Raw genomic sequence first — 27,633 nt, 5'->3', positions numbered from 1 at the left:
CTGACACTTACAGTATTTGGTTGTATGGGAGGCGTAGTTAACGTTTCCTATGATTTTTTTTCCAGCATTCGTTGCTTGCAACGTGATTCCCACAGACAGCATGGGACAGTGGTGGGGGTTTTTAAAAATCTTTTCTTCTATAAACCTGCGCTCATGGGAGATGACACCGCAGGTTTGTGTGTAATGCATTAGTGGGTAGGTGTCCAATGCTGACATTTTGGGACACAGATAATATAAATGGCCTTAGACCGAATGAATGAGGCAAGGTCTGTTGAGTTCTAAGTAGGGATTTGCTGGCAACCAGGCACAAAGATGTGGAAAGGATTGCTGCTTAGAAGCACACAGGAGGGTGTCCCTGGTTCCCTCTTTCTGAAGTGTCTAGTTCTTTGTGGGAGCCCATCAGGAGACACCATCAAGAAATGCAAGAAGCTGAGCCTCTACTGGACTTCATGTTTCAAGCTAGGCTCCAGCTAATTACTAGTAAAAAAATTTTGGGCCACTATGTTTAGCTCAGGATTCACATTTAGTAACCTTGTCAGAGCTGACATCTTTTGCAAAGATGCAAAACCTTTAATGCTTTTCTTTTGCTGCGTGTTGGAATTTGAGATTTTTTTTCTTGTAGATGGTAACAACCTCTAGTGCTAGCAGTGTCATGACACATATTATCCTCCTTTTTCTGGAAACTGCTATAGCCCCCACCAGTCCTCCCAGGTAATTTGGGATGGCTTGGCGACCTCTCTGGATGTTTGCTGTTAAGCTTTCACTGCCGAAACTGACAGTCATCCCTGGAGCTCATAAAAATATTTCTAAAGAGCAAATATTCTGCCTTTGAAATGGACCAGATTCCTACTCGAAACATTTGTGAATTACCCAGCAATCCATGCAGATACCAGAAGATCTCTGTACAACGGCGTCCTACCCAGCATTTCAAATGGCGTGCTGTGCTATCAGTGCAGAACCTGTATCGTTTCAGGAACAAAGTCTAAACGTTTCTGGCAAAGTGCAACTTCAATATTAATTCCTCTGCCAAGTGAGGGTTTACCCCCTCTTGGTTATGAGAAAGGGTTGTTATTTAAATGGGCAATCAAGACTTAAGTGTGTTCTTTAAGTCCACGGAAGTCAATGGGACTTAAGCATGTGAAAGGCTGTCCAAATTGATAGATCCTAGTCCTTCCTGTCTCATTGTTGTTGGCATACAATACCGAGAACATGGTGTTTATCCGCTGCTAAGGGTCTGAGCCAAAGCCTGTTAAAGCCAATAGAGGCCCCTCAGGGTCAGAAGGAGTGGACTTCCCTTGCTAAAATGCTGGCACCCTCTATCTGCATTGAAACCACCCCCTAGCTGCTTAGTCATGCTTCTGCTGGATTGTAAAAGCTCTTCAATGGAGTGTGGAAGTAGGGCACTAAATTAAATCTAACTTGAATTGTAATTGGGACTGGTTATATTTTTTGAATGGAGGGGGATAAGAAGGCCCACCTAACAGAGGCTGCTATGGGACTCTCCCCTCCTGTGTCTTACCATAGCCATCTCAGTTCCAGCAACTTCTGAGGAAAAGAAACATCTCCCTGGCATTCCAGGAAAAAAAAAAAACTCAGCAGAGGTAACACGTCTGATGGGTTTTCACACGCCCCAATGCCGTGCAGCTGGTTTTCCTGTTCCGCTCAGGGCACTGGCCCTCTTTGGCTTCTTTGAACTGGCAACTGAGCAGACTTTTATAAATTGGGGACAAGTGCAGTGGGAGAAGGTGAATCTACAGCTCTGCTGCCTTTGTCTTTGTAACCTGCCTTGCTTTTTGTAGGAAGGGAGGGGGAAGGGGAAGTATGGTGCGATGGGCCGGTGAGCACATAGAAACAACTTGTTTTTCTTCCTCCCTCCTCTCCGCCATGGCTGTGTGAAGGATGCATTTAATGTGTGGGAGGCACTGAGAGAGAGCGAGCTTTGGAAATATTCTAAGACCTTTTGCACATTTCTTTCACAGTCCGACTGCCCCTACTCAGAAAAAGTCCCAAGTATTAAAATTCCAATGGACATCATGGAACAGGAACCTTTCCTAAGTGATAGCAAACCTTCCGACAGTGAGTAGAACTAACCTCTTGCATGCCTGCTTGAGTGTGACTTGCATTGCCAAAACTACGCGCGCACACACACACACACACACACACACACACACAGACTTAAAAAAAAACAAACTCTCCTCGCCTTTAGACATTTTTCCTTTTTTTTTTTTTTCCTTCAGTAATTTTCAAGCCTCTCGTTTTTGGGGGTAACTTGTTCTTTTCTTTTTACAAGTTTTGTGTTTATCCTTCTTGGTGCCTCCACTTTTAACTGCCTTTATCAGCTACTAACAGGGCTCTTGCTAGCACGCTCTCTCTCTAACCCTCTAAATCATCCAGTCCATTTCTGTTGTGTTGTGTGTGGTGTGTGTGTGTGTAAATTCTGTCTGTCTACTTGGTGTCTCTCCCTTGCTGTTTAATGTTCTGGATTGCAGCAGGTAGAACCAACATCCCCTGTCCATTGCTGTTTTGTTTTCTTAGGTCCCAACCAAAAATCAGCACTCAACAAATTAGGCCTGTCATTGATCTTCTAAAATAATTTAATTGACAAGGTGGTGATCATCTAAATCTTACTCATTATCATATTTCCCTTCGTAGGTGACTTGCTTTGGTGTTAAAATCTGTTCCTTCTTGCTTGTTTTTTTTTTTTCTACTTTAATATCAAAATTGATTCTATCTTTCCATTTTAGCCTTTTTTGTTTATTGCTCTTTGCATTTTCTAGTGTTATAACGTGTTTTGATAAGCCTGGAATTTCAGATTAATCGCCATGAGTTCTCAGGTGGTTTGTGTCAGCTTTTTAAAATTACAAGCAGCAGGTAGGAGATGAAGTGCTGTTTGGGAATAATGAAACTGAAGGGGAACCACAAATGTCTGTATTATTGAGTATTTTAGGGGCACAAAGGGAATTATGTTAGGGTTTATTTAAATTCTCTGTTGGTGAAACCTTATGGCTGCATTGTACTGGTGAGATTGCCTAACTATTCAATTTCCTTCTGTTTAAAGGAATCCTGTCAATATTTAGGTCCAGAGGGTATAATTTTAAAAAGAGCTTAAGTGACTTAGGCTCCTAAGTGTTTTTTGAAAGCCACAGAGCTGGTGTAATGGTTTCAGCTTCTCCAGGGTCCTTCAGCCCTTCTCTCCCAGTAATATGCAGATGAAGAGCAATAACTGGGTCATTATGCTAGGTTATACTTCCCCCATCTTTTTATGCATTTTTAGCCAGGTGCCATGTAAACCAGCAATTATGGGCATTTGCATAGCACCTGACTTGCAGAAGGATCCCAGAGAGGCTCACACAATCCCTCCCTAAGAATCACTTGACTCATCACTGAAAGATAGGGGATGTAAATCAACTTGGGAACCCTGTAGAACAGGAAGTAAAGAATACAATTGGATAGCACAGGGATTTTTACGAAGCACGGAGACATTTAGTGGTAACAAGATTCAGAGACCCCCCACCCCGTAATTGCAACAGGACCGTAGAGCCTTGCAAATCCAAGGATATCCACCACTCATTTTTCTGGATGCGGATACAAATTTTGTACTTAGAGCCCTTCAAATTTGTGGATATCTGAGGATGTGGAGGTGCGTATCCACAGCTCAGTTTTATGGATGTTGCTACAACATTTTGTCTCTGCGCAGAGCTCTCCAGAACGGATTGTAGCCAGTGCTTTTTGAAAATTTGTACACACTGTGTGTGTACATAAAGAGAAACTTTTTATATATACGGAAATTATTATTAGGCAAAAATTATAGCAGAGAGGTCTTTTTCAGATATTTTGCTCTCAAAATAGTAGCTGGAATCTATCTACATTGTGGGATTGTCTACAAAAGGCTTTATATTTCAAAAAACACTAATAATATTTAGTACTTCTGCAGCATTCTTCATGCTCACTGCACTTTACACGTATTCAATGCACCCAGTAGTTCTGTGATGTGCATTCTTACTGCTTCCAAATGCAAAATCCATCCTAGTCTGTCTTGTGGCCACGAATAACCCTTCACCACTGTGGGACAGGAAGAGACACTCCTTCCTTCACTGTTAGTTTTTGCAGGTTACGGAACAGAGGCAGAGAGTAGCTGATTGGCATGAAGCCACAGAGGGTATGTCTGCGACTATCCCTTGGTTAGCTGACTCAGACTTGCAGGCCATGGTCTGCAGGTTTTAATGATGGCTGAGTAGGTGTTTGTTAGGGCTTGGGCTATAACCTGAGCTCTGGCACTCTCTACTGTTGCAGGGTCATCCCAGCCCTGTATAGCTCAAATCAGCTGTCCCCATTTTGACCTACCCAGAGAAGTCTGTAGGAGAGCCAGGACTGAAATGTGAGGCCCTGATTCTGAGTTCAGCTGTGGAAAATGTACTTAAAAAGTTGGAAACACTACTAAATTAAATGTTTAGTCTGCAGTCCTATCTCCATCACATTCTTGTTAAGTATGGAGTGAGGTTTCATGCTAGAGTCGGTCAGAAGCTTAGAGGTGAATTTGCAAACACCGCCGCCAAAGCTGGACCAATGAAATACCCAGATGCCCACTGCTACATGCGTGTCTGTCTGTCTGCATGCACAGAGGCCTGTTTGTGGGTTCAGTTTAAGTGACAATGTTTGAAAACTAGTATTCTGTGTCCCAGAGGGCAAAGATTTCTTTTTACTCTAAGGCTACATCTACACTGCAGGCTTCTTGCACAAGAACTGTTTCGCGGAAGAATTCTTGTGCAAAAGGTCTTCCACAAGAGCACATCCACACTGCCATGTGCTTTTGTGCAAGAGCGTCCATGGCAGTATGGATGCTGTCTTGCATAAGAAAGCTCTGATGGCTATTTTAGCCATAGGGGTTTCTTGTGCAAGAAATTCATGTTGCCTGTCTACACTGGCCTCTTCTGGAAGAGCTCTTGTGCAAGAGGGCTTATTCCTCGTGGGGAGAGGAATAACTCTTCTAGAAGAAGCCCTGTTTTCTGACACGGTACTGTAAATTTACTTGCACAAGAACGCACATGCAGTGTAGACGCTCTGCCATTCTTGTGCAAAAAGGCTGCAGTGTTAGACGTAGGCAAACTGAATATGTCAACTTGGTGGTTCTGATACTTGCTATGCATTTTTAGGAATCTGTGAAATTTCATGGCTAAATATTTGGGGACTTGCTAGAGGGGAATTTCATATTCACAATGGCTGAATGCCGTGACAATACTTTTTTTTTTTTTTCTTAAACAGGAGAAAAATCACCAACATTCCTTGAACGCCATACATCGTGCTGATAAAATTCCTTTCCTCCAGTCACACACTATGCCAAGGTAGGACACTCCTCAGCACAGTCTAACAAGGTGTGCTGCATGCTCAGGAAATACACTTGAGGCGTGGTTCTCATGTGGTACATAAATCTTGGCTGAGTAGAAGGCTTGCTTTGTTGGGTGGGTGGGGGGAATCTGTATAGGGTTAAATTCTGTTCCCATTGAAGTAAATGGGAACTTTTAAGCTGGTTCCTCCCAGCAATGGATCTTGCTCCCCCCTTACTGCCTCTCTCTGATACAGGCAACAACGGTGGGGGGGGGGTGGAGTGACTAGTTGAGGCGACTGTCCGATAAGCACTTGCTTATTGGATTGGTGACTAGTGGCTAACATCCCTACTGACAATATTGAGTAGTAAATTCAAACAGCCACAGAGATTTTTGTCCCAGAATGCCCAAGGGTTAACAAGCAATCTTTATTTTAACTGCATCACATGCAGTACAACCTAAACAGCTGCTGCTTCTTGTTTGAGTACCTGATGTGATGGATAATAAGATTTCCATATTTGGAGGATTGTGCTAAGAACAGATACCACAGACTGCAGCCACCACTTGAATATTTGTAAGATTAAGCTCCTGAATAGTGTAGTATTTATGTATTAAATTCAGTGAGACTTGAACATTCATGCAATTTCTACACACATCGTTTCTTGAACCAAAGCATTATTTTGTCCAGTAAGCAGTAAAATGTCAATCATTCAGAAGTGGTGTTTGGTGATGAAAGAAGTTGGGGAGGAATTATTTGACCCTTTCAAAAGGCTGCAGAAACATGAATTCAGTCCATGTGTTTTACCTTGTTTTCTTTTTGCATCCAGCCCTCCACGAACTCCAGTGAAAGTTGTGCCTCAAATTAGAATAGAACTTGAGCCTGAAGAGAATGGTTATTTCTGGAGGAGCAGGGGAACAGAAACTACTTTGTAATTTGTTTGTTAAACTTATACTGAACTTTTGTCAGCCAAATATTAAAATGCTTCCCTGCCGCACAGGTAAATCAGAAACACACTGTACCTTTCTCGCCCAGCTTTTCCACTCTCAACCAACATTCTTTTTTGCCTTCTGTCACTCAGACACACACACCCCACTAATGTTTTTAAGCAGAGGGCAGACGTATTAAGGATATTTTATAATACCTTTGTGAAATGTCAGAGGAACTGACATTACCTTAGTTGTGAATCAGTGTTTGTTTGTTTTTTGTCTGGCAGAACAAAACTGACCTCCAGGCTAATTCAATGTCTTTAACTACACCGCTCTACACTACTGGAAAGTGCTGCTACACTAACTTGTTCTTAAAGCCTATGTTTGTAGTCTCAAGAGAAGGAAAACTTAAAGGTACTTCACTTCCAGCACAAACTATCGCCAGCATTGTAGCATGTGTTCTGAGATGTCCCTTTCCTATGCAACTTTTTTTTTTAAACACTTTAATGAACTTATCTGTCAGGTACACTGAAGAGTGTTATTTTCCTAGATTGTTTTGTTTAAATTATGGGGCCTAACCTGCAACTTTTTTTGTCAATTTTTTTTTAACTTTTTTAATTATTGTAAAGAAAAATGAATTTTTCCTGCAGCAGGAAACATATAGTTTGGAGTAGTTCTACCTCTTATTTCTAGATGCCAGGCTTTCTGTAAAAAATGTATTGTATAATATGTGATTTTTATAAAAATTACAGTCTAAGTCATGGCATAGGGCTGGATCAGTTTAATACCTTCCTTTGAAACTTTGTTTATTAATTTTTTTTAATAAATACAAGACTAGCGGTACATGAAAGTGACAGGATGCACGTTAACTCGTCTACTGTTTAGGAAAAGACTTACATTTAATGGCAATAACAGTATCAGTGGACAGATGCTGATTGTATTAATTTTGTTGCTTTCCAATGCAGTACTGTTAGAATAATTCTATGTACAAATGTGTGTGTGGCTATACATGTTTGCATGTAAACAGAGTGGACACCAGAATCATAGGATTAAGGGAAAGAGAAGTAAGGTTTAAACCTATGTATAGACAGCTATAGCATTTCCTACGTAAAGCCACCACTTAGTCATGAAGGTCTACTCTCTGAATGCGGATACTGTACTGTACTCCCCCTAGAGCCATTCACTGTTATGTGTAGAACTTTCTGTGGAGCCCATCATGACAAAGATACCATGTGGAATGCATCTTCTAAACTGGGTAAAATCTCCCCATTCACACTCATTACTTCACTTTTAAACAAAGCAGGCAATGTCTATTTGGGATGGAGGTTCTTTTTTTTAATTCAGTCTAAATGTACCAAACCATGTTGGATATTGGGCATTACAATGGAAGTTATCCACGTGCCTGTCGGATACTGTTTGGCCTTTGTGAGGGAGCAATCTCGTACGGGACAGGACCCTGGGTTGCTATACAGTGAAAGATCTGCTCCCGTTCCCTTTGACTTCACGGGGCAGAAGATCAGGCCTCATGTTTGACTCCATATTCATTTTTAAATGAACGCGGACATCCCCACAAACTTTGTACGCACATCAGTTTTGTTCCCTGAGGCATCGGAAGAACTAATGGCCTACAAGGCTGTCATGAAAAGAACAAAGCCCTTCTCCAACTAACAACATAAATGTCATAGTAGTACTGAATGTCAAATTTTAGTCTCCACACCACAGGCATAAACTATTATAGAATAGGGGTTTTTCCCCTTGTCCAAATGTGCTACAGGAGTCTCTTGATGGTTTTTTTTAAATAAAATGTAATAGTAAAAGTCGTCAGAAATATGGACCATAATAATTGCACCCTGATCTTATTAGTGCTAGGGGAGAGGTAGCACTGGCATTACTGAAGCTACATCAATCAGCCCATTACTGGCAGGGGTATTATTTGAGAATTACACTTACAAGACTGTAGTGTGTCATGTTTAGCAACAATCTCTCTCTCTCTCACACACACATACACTTTGCGGGTGGGGTGGTACATTTTAAACAAATGCCAAACACAGCCTTTAACAAACAAACATGCACCCTCCTGTTCCATTGTCAGACGCTCTAAGTTCCAGCCCATAGTCAGTCCGCTGTCACCGCTGTTCAGAACTTTCCAGGTGACAGCACATTACAGGGAAGGCAAGGCAGCACTTTTCCTGGGCAGATCAGCATCCCATAAAAAGTTCAACCCTGATTGTCCTAAATGACATCTGAAACATTCAGAAAAACCAGGAAGGGAGTGTCTGTTGCCTTCAGCTAACAGCTCTGGCTAACTGGAGGGTGGATAATCAGGGATGTGCTAAGGCCAGGCAATGCGAATTTAAAACAAATATAAAACACTGTATTCATTCCTCTGTAAAAATCCCAGCCCACTATAATGTGAAACCAGAGAGCCAAGTACCATGTACAAAGCACGTGGTGTGTAGGATTTTGTTCACCACCCTCTAATTTCAGTTTAGAGAAACCCAAATGTGCTTGCTAATGAAGGATTGGAATAAATTAGTGCTGGACAACAGCAGATTTCCTTAAACTAGCACTGAGGGAAAAGAAAATAAGAACTGCTTACAATATATTAAAGATACAATACACTCCCCCCCACCCCAACTTGCTATTACCTGGCAATCAATCTCCAGAAAACTAGGTCTTCCACTTTTGAACCATGTTAAATGTACTTGAAATGTATTGACTGCTGATTTCTGGTGTCGTCTTTTATTTAAGAGATTGAGCTCTTGTACAGAGGGGAATACTGTCCTTTCATTTATACATACAATTCTTTGGTGGCAGACACCTGCCGTTTTTCACAACACAATAGCAGTAAACTAAAAAGTAACAACAAAAAAACCTGCTGGCACCAAAAGATTAAATGCAGCGAAATGGCCCTATACTATCATTAGCCTATCTGGGGGGTCCCTTTCATTGCACTTTATCAGCCTTGTGACCATAAATAATTATGTAAAAAAAATTGTGGGGATGTTTGAGGGGAAATTTTGGCTCAACACATTTGTGTTGTGTGAGTGCATTTAGGAGCTGAATCAAAGTCCACTGAAATCAACGGGCACCCTTAATGAGATGAGCGTACATTTAGCGCTGCTACTCAGGGCTCATATTATCCAGTGAAACTTCAAAACAAACACTAGATAACTTGATCCCAACATACAATGTGAAAAAGGATGATTGTCTCCCTCTGTCTTAGTAGCCATTCATGTGGCTGATTACATATATGTATTCATTACGTTTTTGGAATCAACACGCACTTTCAGATACTTCTGTTATTTTTAATCCTTTTAAGTCTGTGTTTGCTTTGGAGGAGAGAATAAAAACTTATTTTAAAATGAAGTAATCAAGATGGTGGAACAAAAAGGAAAAAAACAGAAAACATTTCAATATATTAATGATTTTTTCCAATAATATAAAAACGTGAAATTCCTTATAACATTATAGTATTTTACAGTTTTATGAAGCTTTCTATTGTGACTTTTATGGAATCAAGAGATGAACAAGATGAGATATTTTAGCATTTATATTTTTCAAAATTAAATGTGTACTGAAAATAAAAGTAACTTTATGCATTTATTGGCGAGTTGGTTTCTGTTCTGACTGCTGCTTTGTTGAAGAAAGATTATTAGTATGCAGAGGGCAATGTAGTGATCTTTCTGGGCAAAACGTTTGACAGATTCCTTTCCTATTTAGCTCCATGAATCTAGAAACTGGGAGAATTGCTAACAGTTACTGGGAGACTTAGGGCAAAATCCTGAGTTGGTGTAAATCTGCATTGCTAGAGGAAGATACGGCCCTCAGGGTTTCAAAAAGGCACTTTAATCTGATGGCAATGCCCTCCCGTTAGGACACCTTAAAACTAGAACCTTTCAGACTCTATGTAACATGTTTCACTGCAGCAAACCCCAGGGTATTTGCAGGGTAGGTTCAGCATAGACAAGCACCAGCTAGAATCCATGTCCATTGTCAAACCAATGCAAGTAAGTGGTAAAGGTCACATGCTACAACCCTTATTCATGCTCAGCTCTACTTGATTACCTCGGTTCCCCCCCCCCCACACACACACACGGGTGGGTATGGAACAATGTGCATGACTAAGTCCTGCTCAGCATCACCAAGGATTAACGAACTGGGCTCACGCGTAACATCCCAGCCAGGCAATTTCTTGAATGTGATGAGCACAAAGACCTTGTCACAGGTCTGCTGCTATTGGCTCATTGTGACAATGACCATGTAACGGAGCAGGCTGCGCACACTTTAAGGGGCACATTTTCAAAGGCCCAGAGGGGAGCTTGTAAAGCAACAGGAGCTGGGTTTCGAACTGCCCTTTGGACCTTTTGAGTCTCTGCCTAGTCTCAAAGTTGGGCGGGGCTGCTGTGAACTGTCTTGGCGCTCAGAACCCCTGCCTGCACAGACCATCAGCAGGCAAATCCAGCTGAACGATAGGGGGAATGGTAGGCACCACACCTCCCTCTCCTACTGAGACTCGCTGCTTTGCAGTTTAACTCTACCGTGCTTCCGAGTTCCCATAACAGCACCATGCGGGGAACCGAAAGCCAGCAAGGAGCTTATGCTGTAGAGCTGAGACACAGCTGGATCGGCTGAGCTGAGCCTTGTTGGCCCAGCAAGCTTGCGATTAAGAATGGTACATTAAAGAATCCAACAGCGCTCCTGGCTTTCCCCAGTATCTAGAAGGAACCGGGACCCCGTGTTAAGCATTTTATCCCTAGGTTTTCTACCTGGTGCCAGACAGAGCGGATGCACAAATCTACTAGCAACTGCACCTGCCAAGCCGGTCGTCAGGTGCTAAATAAGCTCTTGGGTGCTCCCCCGACCTACAAAGCTCAGCAGAGTCTTGCTCTGCTTTGGTCATTCCTTCTGCACCAGCCACCGAGTCCTGTGTGCCCTGTTCTTTCTGGACCTCCCTGCCTGGAGGGGTCTGCCCTGCTGTTTCTATCAGAGCAGAGTTACCCCATTGTGTTGGTTCAGTAGCTAGGCATCACTGTCTGCACAGTCTCAAAGGATCCCAACATATGTTGCTTTGGAAGTTCTATTGCAAAACCTTTACGCATGAGAAGTGCTATATTAAATACTAGCCCCTTCTACCCGCAGGGAGACCGAACGCAAGCTTCTGATTTGGAACCACCGAGGGGTCAAATGTTGGGCTTTTCTTGTTACAAACAATGCGGGCAAGGGCCCTTTGATCAGAGATGTGCAGGGGTTGACAACATCAGTTTAAGGGGACACAGGGAGAGTTGCACAAGTGCTTCCTTCTGGCTAGTTTTTGTGGGTTCGTGCCCCAGGTGTCAATCCGAGTGTCAGGGGAACGAACACAACTTCTTAAGACTGTTCTCAGCAGCGAGGCGGGCCAAAGCCACTAAGGTTTGGTTTTAAACAGCCGGTTTAAGTTCCACTGGTACCGGAAACGGGTAGATTCGCTCAAAACTCAACCCCTCTTCCCAGTCCCCAGCCAAAACTGCCTATTTCAAATCTTAGATTTCACTAGGACAGTTTCTCACAGTGCCAATCCTTGGCATTGGCCAGCAGCAACATGCCTCCATTTCTTAAGTCAAAATTGCCCTTCACTGGCCTTTACCCCACGGATGTGTCTGTCCTCACAGTTAGGACTGGACGTGCTGTATGGTAAAAAACCCCCATAAAAACAAGCTAAGCCTTTCTCCTGATTCTAGAGTCTCACTTTGAAAGTCTCGGCGGCCCTATAGGTAGCTAGGTGGCCTGGCTTGCCTTCTATGTTCCCAGACCAGTTCCACTTCAGAGAGGGATTTTACCATGACGAGAGGAAGGGAGGGTTACTGACTGACATGTTTTTGTGAAGACAACCCGAGCTGCTTGCCTTAGGTTAGCTGAGCCACCCAGCTCCAATTTAAGGAGCAGTTGGGGATGGAAGCCAATGAAAATCACTAGCGGCATCCTTAGAAGATCTTCAGTTTGCCATGGCATTACATTACTGCTGCTGTTAAAGGCACACAAGATCTCCAACTCCAGCCCGTGTTTTCATATCAAGCTCATCAGAAACTGGACCCTCGCTGCTTACTAAGAATCTCTCAGCCTTGCCACAAATCCCGTCAGTAGAAACACAGCGCACAGCAGGGCCTTATCCTTTGCTTTCTTCCGAGGGACTCCGGGTCAGGTGTGCAGCCTGTTAGTTATTCTCCAGGCCCGGTGCGGGAGTGACATGCAGCGTTGCGGCCTAATTTACAGTGCGCTGACTTTGTCTAGTTTCCGAACTGCTGGTCCCTTTCGCTCCTTTTTCTAGGACAGGATATAAAAAGCTGCACTCAAGTGAGGAGATGCTTGCAGGATGAACAGGGAAAGTGAGCCGGCAAACCAGACAAACTCCCATGTAGTGTATGGATAATGCTGTGAGCAGGACCCAATAGATAAGCGAAAGGCAGAGAGCGGTGTAACACATGTTGCCAAACACCTGGACATGATGTTTTTGAAACATTTCCCAGTGACCCATCAGGAGGAATTGAATCCAACTCCCTTACCTGCAACTAATGAGCACACATGGGGGTAAGAAGGGGGGGGGTACTTTATGCATTCACTTTTGTGAGCAGAAGAGCAATTCCAAGATGGCTTCAACTCAGATGCGATGAGGAGAGAGCGACAGACCAGGAAAGGACAGTCACCTCCCCCTCTTTAGGAGCAGTCGATAAATTACATCACGTGTGCTTAATGATTTTTTTTTGAGACCCACCTACGCTCTAATAATCAAAACAAACATGCAAAGGACCCCCCTGCACTACACGATGTAAGTTATGGACAGCCCTTTAGAGGGGAAAGGCTCAGCGTGCTTGGCAGGCCATGCAGTACCAAACCCATGGGTAGTTGAGAGAGCAAAAGAAAATGTCACTAAGCAACAGAGTTTAGTTTAGTTTCAAGGAGTCGCAATACACAGGGAAGGGAAGCACTCCATTTAAAAAAAACATTAAAAGTCCCCAAGACAGCCCTGTAAAGGTGTGTGGAATCTAGCAGTTACAAAATGAGTTTGCCAGTCCGGAGAGGAGGGTCAATTCTGGCTCTTCTGCTGACAAGATGCTCTCCAGGAAGGTCAGTAGCAAACAGCTCATGGAGCACATTTTGAAAGGAAATTTTGTTTCGTCTAAAATTTTAGTTCTGCTGTAATCACTACAGCACCATATGGCATTTTTAAGGCCACACGGTCCTCGGGCAGTGCAAAGGAGCATTAAACTTTTGCACCTGTTTTATACTCCTAGGGGAAGTCTCACAAAGACTATGGGACCAATTCCTTAAGCAGGCTGGCTGCTACGTTCTGCTTTGCCTGTGGGGACAGTGCCTGCCCCACGCCTAACCCCTTAAAAACCCCCACATCCTGCCCCTGCATGCCAAGTATAGGACTGACTCCAAACTTAAGTGCATTCTAAGCAGTCAGTCTTTGCTGTTTGGGTAACTTGATTTAAATCAATGATTTTTTTTTCAGGGGGTGACTTCTTGATTTAAATCAATCCACCCTGGTCTTGATGGCATTATACTTAATAGAAATAATCCCCATGAGCCAAATCAATTCCTGGTATAATTTAATTGAAGTCAGTGGTATTAGCATTTGGAGCTGAGGAGCAAACTCTGGCCCTAATCACTGGGGCAATTAATTAGTCATTAGAAAAAAAAAATCAAACAATTGAGATAATTATTATAAGTGGTCATGGCTCAAGAGTTGGCTAAGAACAATAAACTTTAGTTTTAAACACCCATCAGCATTTAAAAAAATTCCTCAAATCTTTGCAACTGATTATTAAAAGTAGTCCATGTTTTAGCAGTTCTAACCTGCTAAACTTCACACCAAAAAGCATGTTTTGCAGACCAAGTTTTAATCCCCTTAAAACAGCACCCTATGTAATGAAAATAGACAAGCACATTGGGAACATTGCTGATGGCTAATATACATTAGCAAAATAGATAAACAGGGCAAGTTTTTGATTTTCATTCTAAAGATAGTAAGAAACAAATCAGTATCCTTCGTCCAAAGTGCTATATGTTACATAGAACTCGCCTCACAATTCATCCCGCTCCAAGTGGACTAATTGCTACATGAGACTGTACTGAAAACTGAATGAAGCGGTGGCTTTTCAGGACACTCTGCATTGGCCTAATGCTTCTTTACCACTGACATCTATGGGCAGATGTAGGCTGAATGGCATGAACATCCCACCTTCTGCATATACATCTCTCAGGTGTGTCACTGGGATTCCACAGTGGCGATATTTTTCTCTCGCTGGTTGCTTTTTCCTGTGACACCAGGATTATTTCTCTGGTGGCAAACTAGGGCTTTAACACCTTAGATCAGTGTTTCCTGATTTTATTTGGCCACGGAACCCTTTTCAGCTTAAAATAATTTCAAGGAACCCCTAGGGTTCCCAGAGTAAAATTTGGCAAGCAAAAAAAGCCCTGCCAGAATTGGTTGAGCAAAAAAAACCTGCAAAGTACTCTGTCTCTTTAAGAGGGGGCGGGGCAATGCCACGTTCTCATGGAACCCTTACTTTTGCTTTGCGGAACCCTGGGGTTCCACGGGAAACACTGCCTTAGATTATCTTGCATTTCAGGTAACCAAATAATCCGAATCACTGTCTTAAAGGTTTCTCAACCTTATGGCTGAATATCTCTATTGTGACTTTTGTCAGGAAAGTAAGCCATAGTTCTAACCATGGCATTATAAACACGGCCAGGGCCGGTCCACAACATTTTGGTACCTGAGGCGGGGAGCTCAAAGGACCGCCCCCATGTCCTCTCTCTTGGGCCAAAACTTTGAAAGGTCTGAGTTCTGCCTCCTTCCTGTTCTACTCATCTCTGTGCACCTAGAGCAGAGAGAATACATCTGCACCAGCAGCAGACACAATTTTCTACACTCTGGGTCCTAGTGGCACCCCCCCCCCCCACACACACACACACACACACACAATCTGGCACCTGAGGCAGCCGCCTGAGTTCGCCTCACACTAAGGCCAGCCCTGAACACGGCTCAACCTGATGGGTTGTAGTGTGCGCCCACATGCGCATGGGAGCGTGAGAGAAAACCCTTGCTCTAGAATTTGTATTTATCAGACATTACAACAATCAGCTTATCTGTGTTTTCCAGTGGTATCTACTCGCGCTTTTATGGCCTGTGTTTGAAAGCGCCACCCTGGCCCTGCTGCATTCGCCAACAGCAAGACTGATCCGTTTTTCTACATAGGTTGTTAATATTAACTGCTGTGTTTGCGAGGAGGCCACAAGACAAATGCCTTTGCAACGTAACCCTACCCCCGGGGCCCTTCCATACATCGGTTTGCCGTGCAACCTATTCAGCAACTGCTTCCAGCCGCCTCTACATGAAAACACGCCCAGCCTTTCAGTGCCCCAAAACCCACAGCCTGCAAAGTCGGGATGTCAATATTGGTCAAATTAGTTAATCGGTTAAACAATTAAAATGAGCTCATTTAACCGGAGGTGGGCCCAATGTACTTAGGATGGGGGGGATTTACCGGGCCTGGTAGGGCCAGGTCTGGAGTGGCTGTGCTACAGCTAGGGGCTGCTGCAGAGCAGTCAAGGGCCAGAGCTGCCACTGTGAGGCCACGGTCCTGCCTGCCCCACCGTGGCTGCTGCAGCACGGCTAGGGTTCTACCTGCCCCCTCCGGGGCACTGCAGTGCAGTTCTACCAGACAGCCTGCCCGCAGCCAGCAGTCCAGTTAACCAATTACCCAGAATGCATTCTGGTAAGCCAAATGCTTACCAGGTAACCAGTTAACCTTTAACATCCCTAATGCAAAATATGGTCTTTATGGATCTTCCTATCTCTGCTGCCTGAAGCATTTAATGGGCAGACACCAGGACAGGGGTGTTACTCAAGGAAAGAAAGTCTCAGTTTGGGTGCGTCTAGACTGGCAAGATTTTGCGCAAAAGCAGCTGCTTTTGTGCAAAAACTTGCCAGCTGTCTACACTGGCCGCTTGAATTTGCGCAAGAGCACTGACTTTGTAATGTACAAAAATCAGTGCTTCTTGCGCAAATACTTTACGCTCCCGCTTGGGAAAAAGCCCTCTTGAGCAAGAAGACTTGCACAAGAGGGCTAGTGTAGACAGGGAAGAACTGTTTTGCGCAAAAAAGCCCCGATGGCTAAAATGGCAAAATCGCCACTAGACTGGCCACAGATGCTTCTGTGCAAAACCACTTTTTGCGCAAAAGCATCCGTGCCAATCTAGACTAATACTTTTAACAGAAACATTTTTCTGCTAAAAGTATTTCTGCAAAATCATGCCAGTCTAGATGCAGCCCCAGTGTTTATATTGGGCACCTTTTAGCAACCAGTCTATCAGTCAGAGAGCTCTCTCCTGCTGACAGAATAAAACCAGCTTCAATGACAAACTGCTGTCCACAGCCGTGCTTTTGGTCAGTAAAACTTTTGTGGTTTTTCCCCCCCACACCTCTGATGACATAAGAACAGCCAAAGATCCATCCAGCCCAGTATCCTGTCTGCCCGACAGTGGCCAATACCAGGTGCCCTAGAGGGAGTGAACTGAATAGGTAATGATCAAGTGATCCCTCTCCTGCCATCCATCTCCACCCTCTGACAAACAGAGGCTGGGGACACCATTCTTTACCCATCCTGGCTAATAGCCATTAATGGACTTAACCTTCATGAATTTATCTAGTTCTCTTTTAAACCCTGTTAAAGCCCTAGCCTTCACTACCTCCTCAGGCAAGGAGTTCCACAGGTTGACTATGCGCTGTGTGAAGAAGAACTTCCTTTTATTTGTTTTAAACCTGCTGCCCATTAATTTCATTTGGTGGCCCCTACTTCTTGTATTATGGGAACAAGTAAATAACTTTTCCTTATTCACTTTCTCCACACCACTCATGATTTTATATATCTCCATCATGTCCCCCCTTAGTCTCCTCTTTTCCAAGATGAAAAGTCGGTAGCAGAAGCATTACTGATGAATGCAGAGAGTGGACACAGCCTTAGAAAGGCTGCTCTAGTGATGGTTTTTACATCTTTCACCTTGTTTTCTGATTGCAATTTTGTGAGATCTGCTCTCTAACAAACTACCAAGAGGAAAATGCAGAAGGCATGTGACTGCCCTCTTCTGGTAGGATAATATGTTTGGAAAAGGTCTCCTGTATCATGACTGTTAACTACATTAAATCCTATTTCTGTTTTCATTATGAACAATACTGAAATATGGAGCAAGACAAGGGGAATAGAACATTAGGCCCTGATCCAGCAAAGCACTTAAGTACAAGCCTAACTTTAATCATGTAAATTGTCCCATTGACGCCAACTGAATTACTTAGATGGTTAAAAACAATGAGCCATCCTGTGGCATCTTAGAGACTAACAAATATATTATATCATGAGCTTTTGTGGGTAAAACCCACTTCATCAGATGCGTTGGAGCAGCAATTACAGAATCCAGGGTATATATAGCAGCAAAAGCAGTTACCTGTCAAGTTTAGGACCAGTGTTAATGACTCTAATTGAGTCAGGCTGGATGTGTCCCATTCATAGCTTTTGATGTGTAAATGCGAATATCAAAGGCAGGGGAAATTGCCTTTGTAATGCATTAACCAGTTAATATCTGTATTCAAGCCCAAGTTGATAAGGTCGAATATTTAAAGTTACATACTAACACAGCTACCCTTCTGAGACTTTTCACATGCTTAAAGGTAGGCATATGATTAAGTGCTTTCCTGGATCTGGGAGTTAATGTTTTTCATCTGTGGAGACTTGAGTCCAGATATGGATGAAATCAACTATGAAATTAGTTTAATGGGCTGAGTTTACTCTGTAGTAAGATTGCTGACCACAATACAAAATCATCTCTACCCCCAATATATTGGGATAGTTCAGGCTGTCTACCCCCACCCTTCCAGAACGAAGGGGTCAAGACAGAGGTACTTTGGCAACACTGAAGAAGATGTTGTGCAGATGATATAATAGAGAGCCCTAACCCTTGTAGCAGCCGTAAAAGAAAACCTATTTTAGATTAGAAAAAAAAAAGTGTTTTCTACCCTCTTTGGCAAAGCAAGGAATATTATCACGGGGGTAGTTTGCATTTTTGCTGGTTTGCACAAAGGTTACAGAATATTTTTGGAAGAAAGTTCACAGCTAGCAGTATCTGTGCCGTGACTGGATGTTCTGTCCCGTTCCAAAGGAACTCAGAGGCCAACAGAGCTTAAAAAAAAAATACCACTGGATTTTTTCTCTAAATGGCAAGAGTCCAGGTCTTCTGTGTTGTTTGCAACTCACCTGATCAAACCCTCGGAGTACGTACCAATCATGCACTGCAGGGGAAGAAATTGACCTGATGACCCAGTATTTCTACCTCAAAGGTCTTTGAGAAGAATAGAAGGGATTCCTAGGGAATAGACAGAGGGGGAGTGGATTTCCCTATTGTCTTTGTGCAGTGCTAATCAAACTCTCTATATAGTAATAGAGATGTAGCCGTGTTAGTATGGTCTAGCTGAAACAAAAAGACAGGACTATGTAGCACATTAAAGACTAACAAGATGGTTTATTAGGTGATGAGCTTTCGTGGGCCAGACCCACTTCCTCAGATCAATACGTGGAAGAAAATTGGCACAACCATATATACCAAAGGATACAATTAAAAAAAGCGAACACATAAAAATGACGAATCGGGTTTAAGAACAGAGGAAGTGTGAGGGGGAGGAAAACAGACATCAGACTCTCTCACAGAGAGAAAGCTGTTGCTTTCCATTTCAGCCAGACTGACCATTCTCTCAATGACCTTAAAACATGCATATTGCTTCAGAGAGATTTTAACTCCAGACTTCAAAGAGAAGCCTCAGAACTGTCATTCATGCTTTAATTTGACACTTTATGTATGGGTCTGAACAAAGATGCTAATTATCTCACCCATTACAAAGATAGCTTCCCCAATTATCACCCCTAATGTCATTACCTCACAGACACTAACCTTCCCCCCTTACCTCTCCTCTGTTCTTAAACTGGATGTGTCATTTTTACGTGTGTGCACTTTTTTGATTGTATCACTTTGGTATATATGGTTGTGCCAATTTTCTTCCACATATTAATCTGAGGAAGCGGGTCTGGCCCACGAAAGCTCATCACCTAATAAATCATCTTGTTAGTCTTCAAAGTGCTACACAGTCCTGTTTTTTGTCTGTCTATATAGGGCCTGCCTTGATTGGTACCTAATCTTGTCAGGGTCCTTTCCACAGGGATGAATTTCAAACTCTGGCCAGTAGGAGGAATGGTGCCCGGTTTGAGGACATTGGTTGGAGTCTGACACAGGTTAGCATTGACAAAGTCTCCCTGACTGGCTTGCTTTTCTGTGGTCTTGGTGAAAGGAGCTGGCAAATCCAGGCCATTCTCAAGGGACATCTGTCTGCGTTACACAAACAAACAGCAAGTAAACAGGTGTGTCTCCCAGCAGCCACTACAACACCATCGTAGGGGGGCTGCATTTTGGATAGCTCTGCAATAGTACAGGGACAAGCAGGTAGGACACAAAGGTTGCTCGCTGGGGCTTTAGTGGTTTCCACTGACAGACTAAACCATCTGAATGCTGGCTGACTCGCAAGCCTTCTAGTGAAGGGGCTCTTCCCGCCCTGGGCAACCAATGCTTAACCAAGTGACTAGAAGCCCCTGGACTTCTGAGCAGTCCAAGGAGTGAAGCATGCTGGGTGAGCTCAGGGGACTATTGCAGATAAACAGTAACCGCACCAGGAAGCAGCGCCGGCTGCGAGTGGTAGAGGCAGGATGGGGGGAAGCCACCGAGCAGAGCAACGTGGTGGGAGAGGACAAGAGGCTGTCTGAATCTCTCAGAAGGGCTGTCCCCTACTTTGTACCCGGGTGGATGCGATACACGGGGGATTCATGGCAGGAAGCAAGAACAGCCTTCCCCTAGCGCACCTGAGTCAGGCATGCAGCATCTCTAGGTATCCTGACCCATCTCGCCTCCCAAGCCAGGTCAAGTAATTGACCTGTTGTGTAAGGTAATTGGAGGACATTGTGGGTGTGTCTAGACGACATGGTTTTTTCGAAAAAAGTGGCCTTTTTTCGAAAAAAAAAAAACTTCCCCTGCATCTAGACTGCCGCCAAGTTCTTTCAAAATTAAATCGAAAGAACGTGGTGGCTTTTTTGACCGTACTGAACCTCATTTTACGAGGAAGAACGCCTTTTTTTTCAAAAGAGCGCTTTCAGAAAAAAAAAAAAAAAAAAAGACATTCTTGAATGCAAAGAGGGGTTTTTCGACAGAGCATACAGACTGCCTGGGTGCTCGCTTTTGAAAAAGCGACTTGCTTTTTTGAACGTACTGGTTGTAGTCTAGATACTCTTTTTCGAAAGAGGCTTTTTCGAAAGTATCTTTCGAAAAAGCCTCTTTCGAAAGCGGCTTGCAGCCTAGATGTAGCCTATGCCGCTGCAGTTTAAAAGAAGTGTGACCAGTTGCCAAATACAGCGCATGGAAGGAATTTCTCAGGCATCCCTCGCTCTTTGCTACCCAAGTATCTGGAGTAATGGAGGCTGCTGGAATTTCCACCAGGGTGGGGCCAGATCCTGAAGTCCTCATGCACAAAAGTGGAATTTTACCAGAGCAAAGGCTAAAGGGAGCATTGTCAGAAATGCTTACGTGACTCAAGATCCACGGTCCCATCTCCAAAACAGTCTGGGTGCTGCTGTTTGTACAGTGCGTGAGGAGTGCTAGGTATTATTACAGGAGGAACCCATGAGGGGCTAAGAGGCCCATCCAGCAGAGACCCCAGACATACAGTTACTTTAAGTGAATTCTCCCAGCGAGTGTAAAAGGCCCGACTTCAATAGCAAACAAGCAGCACCATGTTCCTCTAAGGGCAAATACAGCCACTGTGGGAGCCACAGGAGTGGCGCAGACACGAAAACACCGAACCCTGAGTCTGTCTTTTGAACGCTAAGGCCCTGAATACGTGGGCCCCGCTGTGTGGCCACCCCACCCAGGCCTCCTTGCCAGGAAACACGTCAGATGAGCTAGCCGAGGGGTTTTCTTCCTGAATCGCATCCCATGACTCCTGGCTTTTCCTCAGTCTACTGCCCTGTACATGAGCACAGTCCAGCCTCAGTGTGCTCTTCAAAAAGCTCAGCAACATCCCACTATTGCCGTAAAATCCCAATGAATCAGTTAACCGGTTGAATGTTAGGTTAATCCAGCATTTAACCGGTTAACTGACTAAGTAGGATCCCGGCTGGAGCAGCCCTTGGGACTCCCACTCCCAGCCCTGCGCAGAGCGGGCTGCCAGCGTCGGCTCCTGGCCCCAGCCATATACACAGGGCCTGGTGGGGCGGAAGCAGCCCTCTGCCCATGGCAGGCCATGGGGGAGGGATTTGTGTGTGTGTGTGGGGGGGGGGTGGTGCTGATAAAGGTGATGCTTACTGGGTAACTGACTACGAGTTCACATCCCTACATTCCACACATGCCGCATTCTCCCTAGTACACAGTTTCTTCCCTCTTCTTGCAAAGGTTTTATTCCCATATATTCTTAACCTGACAGAGAAGAGCGATCCCGAAAATCGCTCCTTCACTGTGGAAAACTCTTTGCGACATGAGTGTGATGGGAAAGCCCATCCTGAGGGCTCCTTCCAGCTCCCACTGCAGTCACACAAGTCATTTCGCTTCCCTATGAGCTAGATTTAAAGCCTTAGGCCTGATACAAAGCCCAAAGAGGAAGGAGTCCACTGTGGTTTTTGGGTCAAGTCTCTAATGTGGAGCAAGGCTCCGCTGTGTTCCTCTCAGACACGAATGCAGAGTTACTGGCTTCCCTCCGCTTCTTGACCATTTTGTACACGTTAATGAACCCGTCCGTCTTCCCTGGCTACAGACGGCATCGCTTGGTGACCAATACTCAAGCAAGGTACTCCAGAAAAAGGTAGTTCGGATAAGCGGCCCCTTTCTAAATGCAATCCTCAAATAAATCGCTAATGGATTTCCACGATCATTTGTCTCATTATTCCCTTTGCAATCGGATAATAATGGAAGCTCATGGAACCCACACATGTAGGATAAAAATAAAGCAAGGTAGGAGTATGTCTGCTATTGTTATTCACTGCTGGAGAGGGCGTGCAGTGGGATGTGAGACTAATTCTATAGCATTCCCACTTGCTTTTCTGAGGCATTAATACCTGTGAATGATGCTGCCGGGTGCCGTGCTCTGCTTTGCTCTGGAGCAGGCCTGGGTCATGAATTCAAGTTCAAGCTTCCTCACCATGTCCTACCAAGCGTCACCTGTAGGGAGCAGGCCTTAGGGGACAAGGCGCTTGTTGGATCTGCGTGGCCTGCCCGGGTTCTGACTCAAAGCCAACTGGAGTCAATCCGAGCTTTTCCACCGGCTTAGCATGATCCAAAGACTGGATCAGTCTTTGGATCAGACTCCCATTGACTTCACTGGGTTTTGCCTCCGGCACGTAGCGCAAACTGACAACAACTAGCGCCAGTCGCAGTGACGGGTCTTACGGTGTTGCCACCTGAGGTACTTTTGGTGCAACACTCACCACACATGGTCTAGCCAGAATGGCCTCACTCCTCACCAGTGCCCTGCCTAGCAGCCTTGCGGTGCACAGGGTTCCTCAGTCACGTTCGGATGAGTCCAATTATTTTCATTTGCTGAATGATTTTACCGCAAAACAGTAACGGTATCACAGTCGCTCTTTCCCTCTGGCTGCAAGGAGCAGTTCGTGTCCCTCCTGAGGGAATCATTCGAGCACCCTGGGATTAGATCGATTGCCCCCAGGGCCAAGCGGGCCGTGCTGCTCTGCACACATGGATAGATCATCGCTTGCAACCCCACTTAGCGCCCTGTTTACTGGTAAGAACTGCCCCCGCTTTCCGGGTGCCCCCACGGGCCTTCAGCTGTAGGGAAGGGACACAGCAGGAACTGCTGCTGACCCAAACCTGCGTGAGTGCAGCAGGAACCATCAGGGCCGTGCGACTCAGAGGCTATCAGGTTCCCAAGTCGTTTATTGTACCGGGTCTCGTCAGACAAACTTTTTAAACCAGGCTTTAGCCAACCCATGATCAATGTGCAGGCAGGGCTCCCTCCGGTGGAATGCTGAGGAAATCGTAGCAGAGACAGAAAAATATCTTAAGAGCAGGTTTGAGGCCTAGCCTACATTTTCAGTTTAACCCCCCCACCCCATTTTAGAGCGTGCATCATGAGCTACGGGAGTACAGCCAGAGGGAATGTGTTACGGAGAGAGAGACTGACTCTCTTCTTCTGCGTGGTACACCCAATCAACATTCCCGCTAAGCTTTTCCATACCTGTGTGGGATGCTTTTTATGTGCACTGGCGCATGTGTAAATGTGCACCACCAGAAGGGGGGGGGGGGAGAACTCTAGCTCTGCTAATCATCTGGACGGCATCTGAATCCCTCTGGAGCAGCTGCACAGTTTCCAGGGAACATGGCTCCCAATTCTCTTCTGAAAGTATTGAACTGTTCATCACCTGCCTGAACTGTGCAGCATCTGGGCAGGAAAGCACCACGAGCCAAGCGGGTAGGCTACACCACTCTGATGGGCGATCGCTCCTGCCATGTGCCCCTCACGATCTTTGTTGGCACAAGTTGCCTGACAAAATTAGGCTGTTAGAGATGTTCTCCATGGTGCTGCTGCATTACACATGGTCTTCAGCAATCAGTACCACCAGTGAATGACTGAACAGCAGATGCACCCACACAGCACCAAGCTAGGTCACTTTTCGCCCACTTCCCCTATGTACCCTCTATTTCCCCCTCCCCCTCACTTGAGTGTAGAATAAAATTTATTGTGTGCACTGAGGCCCGTGCAGATGTGCACCACCAACAGAAACACCTGCTGCTGGGCGTGTGGGTGCGCTGCTAATCTCTTGAGTGGCTTCCCAGGTGCTCAGCTTACAGGGAACGCCGGTGGGGAGTCCTCACTGGAGTCCGTTTGTGTTTCCATAGGGAGGAGATAGGTGAAGAAATTCAGGCTTGGTTCCAAATCCCAATTCAATCTTTACGGCTCAAGCCCTACTCTGTTCTCTACTTACAGTGCTTTGCTCCTCTCCCTTATTAAAAAGCATGTCCCTTTCCAGTGTACACATGGACAGCGGGTAAAGGTAGGGATGGGGCCTTCTGCCCAGGTCCCGCCCCCCGTCCTGGGGAGGTGGGGCAGCACATGGCCCCATCTTCCTGGCCCACAGGGTGGGTGGGTGGAGCACAGCCCCATGCTCCCCAGGAAGCACGTGGCCCCCCACTCTCCTCCACCCTGGAGCACAGGGAGGGCAGAGGGCAACTGGCTCCAGCCTCCCCGGCCCCAGGGAATGGGGAGGGCGGGTGCTTGTGGGCAGCAACACTTCTCCCACAGCAGGCGTTCTGGGGGCGGAGTGTGGGCGGGGCCAGGCTGGTGGTTTGGGAAGGCAAAGCCTTCCCCTGCCTCACACGCCGGCCACCCATGCCTGTACTCGTGCCCAGTAGCTTTCTTCTGAGTGTCTCAAAGTCTTCGCACATGTTAACTGAACCTCATTAGTGGGTAAACTAAGCCCTAGAGCTTCCCTGTCTTACATTCTCAGGTGGGGCCTCACGCTTTGGATGCCCAACTTCAGATTATTCAAGACTTGCTTTTCAGAAGGCTAGCTGATGTCAGTGGGGCTTGGCCCCGCCGAGGGGGCAGAGGCCTGGACTCTACGACCTCTCGAGGTCTCTTCCAGTTAGAGTGTCCTATGATTCTCTGCTCATGATTTCTGGGATTGCGGAGCCAAGTATTTGAAACTACCAGCAGCGCCGGGAAGCATGGAGACCCACAAGCTTACATCTGGTCCGGCAGAAGGCTGGAATGTCCGAGTCTAGGACCAGACGGGGTCATTGTAATCATCACACAGGATCATCATCCAGCAATTCCTGAATCAGGATATTCATTTTGTGGTGAATTACTAGCATGTATACGCTGCGCACAATTAGTGTCCATGGTGGAGTTCTCCTCTTGATGCCAGAGAGGAGGATGGTCTGGGTGTTTTGCTTGACAGGAGCTCACAAGCCTGGTTCCTAACGTGCAGAGACGTCTTCTCATTTATCCTGGTCAGCACTGTTCAGTGCTGCCTCGACAATGACATCACGTCCTCTGGGAACTGCCTGCTGGCATTTTAACAATCCCAGTTGTCTTAATAAGACTGGGTGTTTCAGAAAGACAAACACAGGAGGAGATAATAGCCCAATAGCGCTCTCTATTTCAAGCACTAATAGGGTGCAAATTTTTGCCAGACCAACTCTAGATAATGATAGAAACATAAACCCAAGATACAAACCTGGGTCTGGATTTTCCTAGAGCAGTGAGGGGCAGCCAAGGCTAGTGAGTAGGCTGCCTGAGAGGCCCGCCTCTATCTCAGTGGGCTCCAAGATGGAAATCGGGCGTGTGCACTAACCACAAGCCCAAGATTCAGATTAAATACGTTGCACTTGATTCTCCTTCTCGTGTCTTTTCAACACAAACTGATCCATTACCAGGGGCAATTAAATTGCTGGCAAAAAGTAACAAAGCAGCCGAGGGAGAGCATGTCTCTCTCAGTGTTGTACGGCACCAGCATGCGCCCCACACGTAGATTTGCGCTAAAATGTGCATCGCTTCTCATTTTGCTAGGGGCTGCTTGTGAAGCCTCCCCCACCCTCTGGCACCTGGAGAGAGAGCCACAGGGAGCAGCCAGCCCCTTAAAGTGGCTTGAGCTACTCTGTGCCTGAAGGTCCCGGTGGGGCAACCTGCAGGCTAGATCTGGTGGCTTGATGGGCTGTATCTTGCCCGGCCATGCACTGGGGGGCGGGGAGGGGGGTGTTAGCACCTCCTACTGGAGCAGCAACTCTCTATTTTAAGCACACACAGTCAATCCTATCCAACACAGGCACATCTCCTTGATCTGCAGCTCAAAGTATAAACATACCCCAACTAGACAGTCTGCTGCCAGCAACAATCCTGCATTGGCAGTGGGCTGAGCTAGATATCAAAGATACAAGACGTATTCATTCATCTACGATTACGACGCAATGACAAAAATCCCATGTTATACAGCTTGGTCCCCGCCTTTGGGGTTATCATGGAGAGATCTTGCCTCACGTCCAAGTAAGGAGGCAAACCCGAGAGCCATTGTTGATTACGCACATGTCAATTATTTCCACTACTTCAGTTGCGTTTCTTTTGGTTTGTTATAAAGCAACAGATCAATCCCTTGAATTGTGCGCAGCTTGAGTTTAACTCTGAATAAGTGTTTTCAACCCACCAAGTCAAGTCTACTCCTAGAGGAATTAAGATTTATAATTTCAATGGGGGGGGGGGGAGGGGGAGACTCGGTACTGTACAAACACATCATAAGAGGCAGTCCCTGTTCTGAAGTGTTTACAAGGCAAATAGTCAAGACAGCCCAAAGGGAGGGAAGGGAAACAAATCCTACTCAGTACTTATTCATCCAATGAGATGTCATTGAGACTCCTCTCTCGGATGCGAATGAGAATTTAGCTCAGAGAAGGACAGAGTAAAATACTTAGACCATGCTTGCACCTGAAGGTAGATACTGGACCCAAACCTCCTGAATTAATATCTGATTGTGCTGCCATTAAAACCAGTGCTAGCAAATGCTCTGAGTTGTCAGCAAAGTCGAATCAGAGCAGCATTGTGTGTATACACACTTATGGCATGAACTTGTGATGTGCGGTGCGCCCTTGGCTTTCACTGAAGTCAATGGGAGTTCATGACATTCAGCACCCAGAAAGATGGGAGTGCTTCTATGACAAAGTCCTTCAATAAATCTGCCAGTAAATATAATCACGGTCAAAGGTGGGTCTAAGATTATTTTTTTCCTTGGACGCCATCTACAGAATGAGTAACGATATTCGCACCGGTGTTCTTTAATGTTCCCGCTATGCTCTAAGGAGAGTACAGGAGGCATGACATTCTAAAACAAGTGACAGCGATTAAAAGGACATTAATTTGCTGTAATGAAGGAGCTCTGAGTAATACTTTAATCCTGCAGAATTAAATTATGGGTAATTAAAATGTATCGAACCCAGAGAAATCAAGGTTAAAACTGCTGCGTACAATAGAAACCACGAACAAAATAGCAGGCAGGCTGGCGTGTGCTCCTAGAGGAATGCAGGGCCACAGAGCCCAGTTAGGAGAACCATTGCGAACACCTAATCTGACCTCCTGTGTAATAGTGAGTCATTCGGCCAGTCATCCCCATATTAAGGCCAGTAATTTAAGGACGTGCCATACTGATATCTCCACTCCGATACCCGGCCTTGGGTAATGGCCAATGTTTAGCGCTTCAGAATAATGAAGGAACCCTCCTAATTAGTTCCCAATGCTGGGCCTATC

At 45.3% G+C, this 27,633-nt stretch overlaps 1 protein-coding gene across 7 annotated transcripts in view; it reads left to right on the top strand.

Annotated features, from left to right (window-relative positions):
- SLC4A4 (solute carrier family 4 member 4) overlaps positions 1-9,857 on the top strand; it is a 242,172-nt gene extending 232,315 nt beyond the window's left edge. For 5 of the 7 annotated variants that reach the window (XM_075929409.1, XM_075929408.1, XM_075929410.1 and 2 more), the window contains exons 24-25: positions 5,263-5,342; positions 6,152-9,857. In XM_075929409.1, coding sequence (XP_075785524.1) covers positions 5,263-5,342; positions 6,152-6,257 — 186 coding nt within the window. In that variant the 3' untranslated portion in view covers positions 6,258-9,857. Of the gene's footprint in view, positions 1-1,979; positions 2,077-5,262; positions 5,343-6,151 lie in introns of all 7 variants that reach the window. The other 2 variants (XM_025178447.2, XM_014580584.3) reach the window with 1 other exon arrangement.
- Positions 9,858-27,633: the final 17,776 nt, after the last annotated feature.

This window comes from Pelodiscus sinensis, chromosome 5 (assembly GCF_049634645.1).
Source record: "Pelodiscus sinensis isolate JC-2024 chromosome 5, ASM4963464v1, whole genome shotgun sequence".
In the NCBI taxonomy this organism is placed as follows: domain Eukaryota; kingdom Metazoa; phylum Chordata; order Testudines; family Trionychidae; genus Pelodiscus; species Pelodiscus sinensis.
The sequence above is the reverse complement of the archived record's forward strand: the minus strand, read 5'-3'. Positions and strand labels throughout refer to the sequence as shown.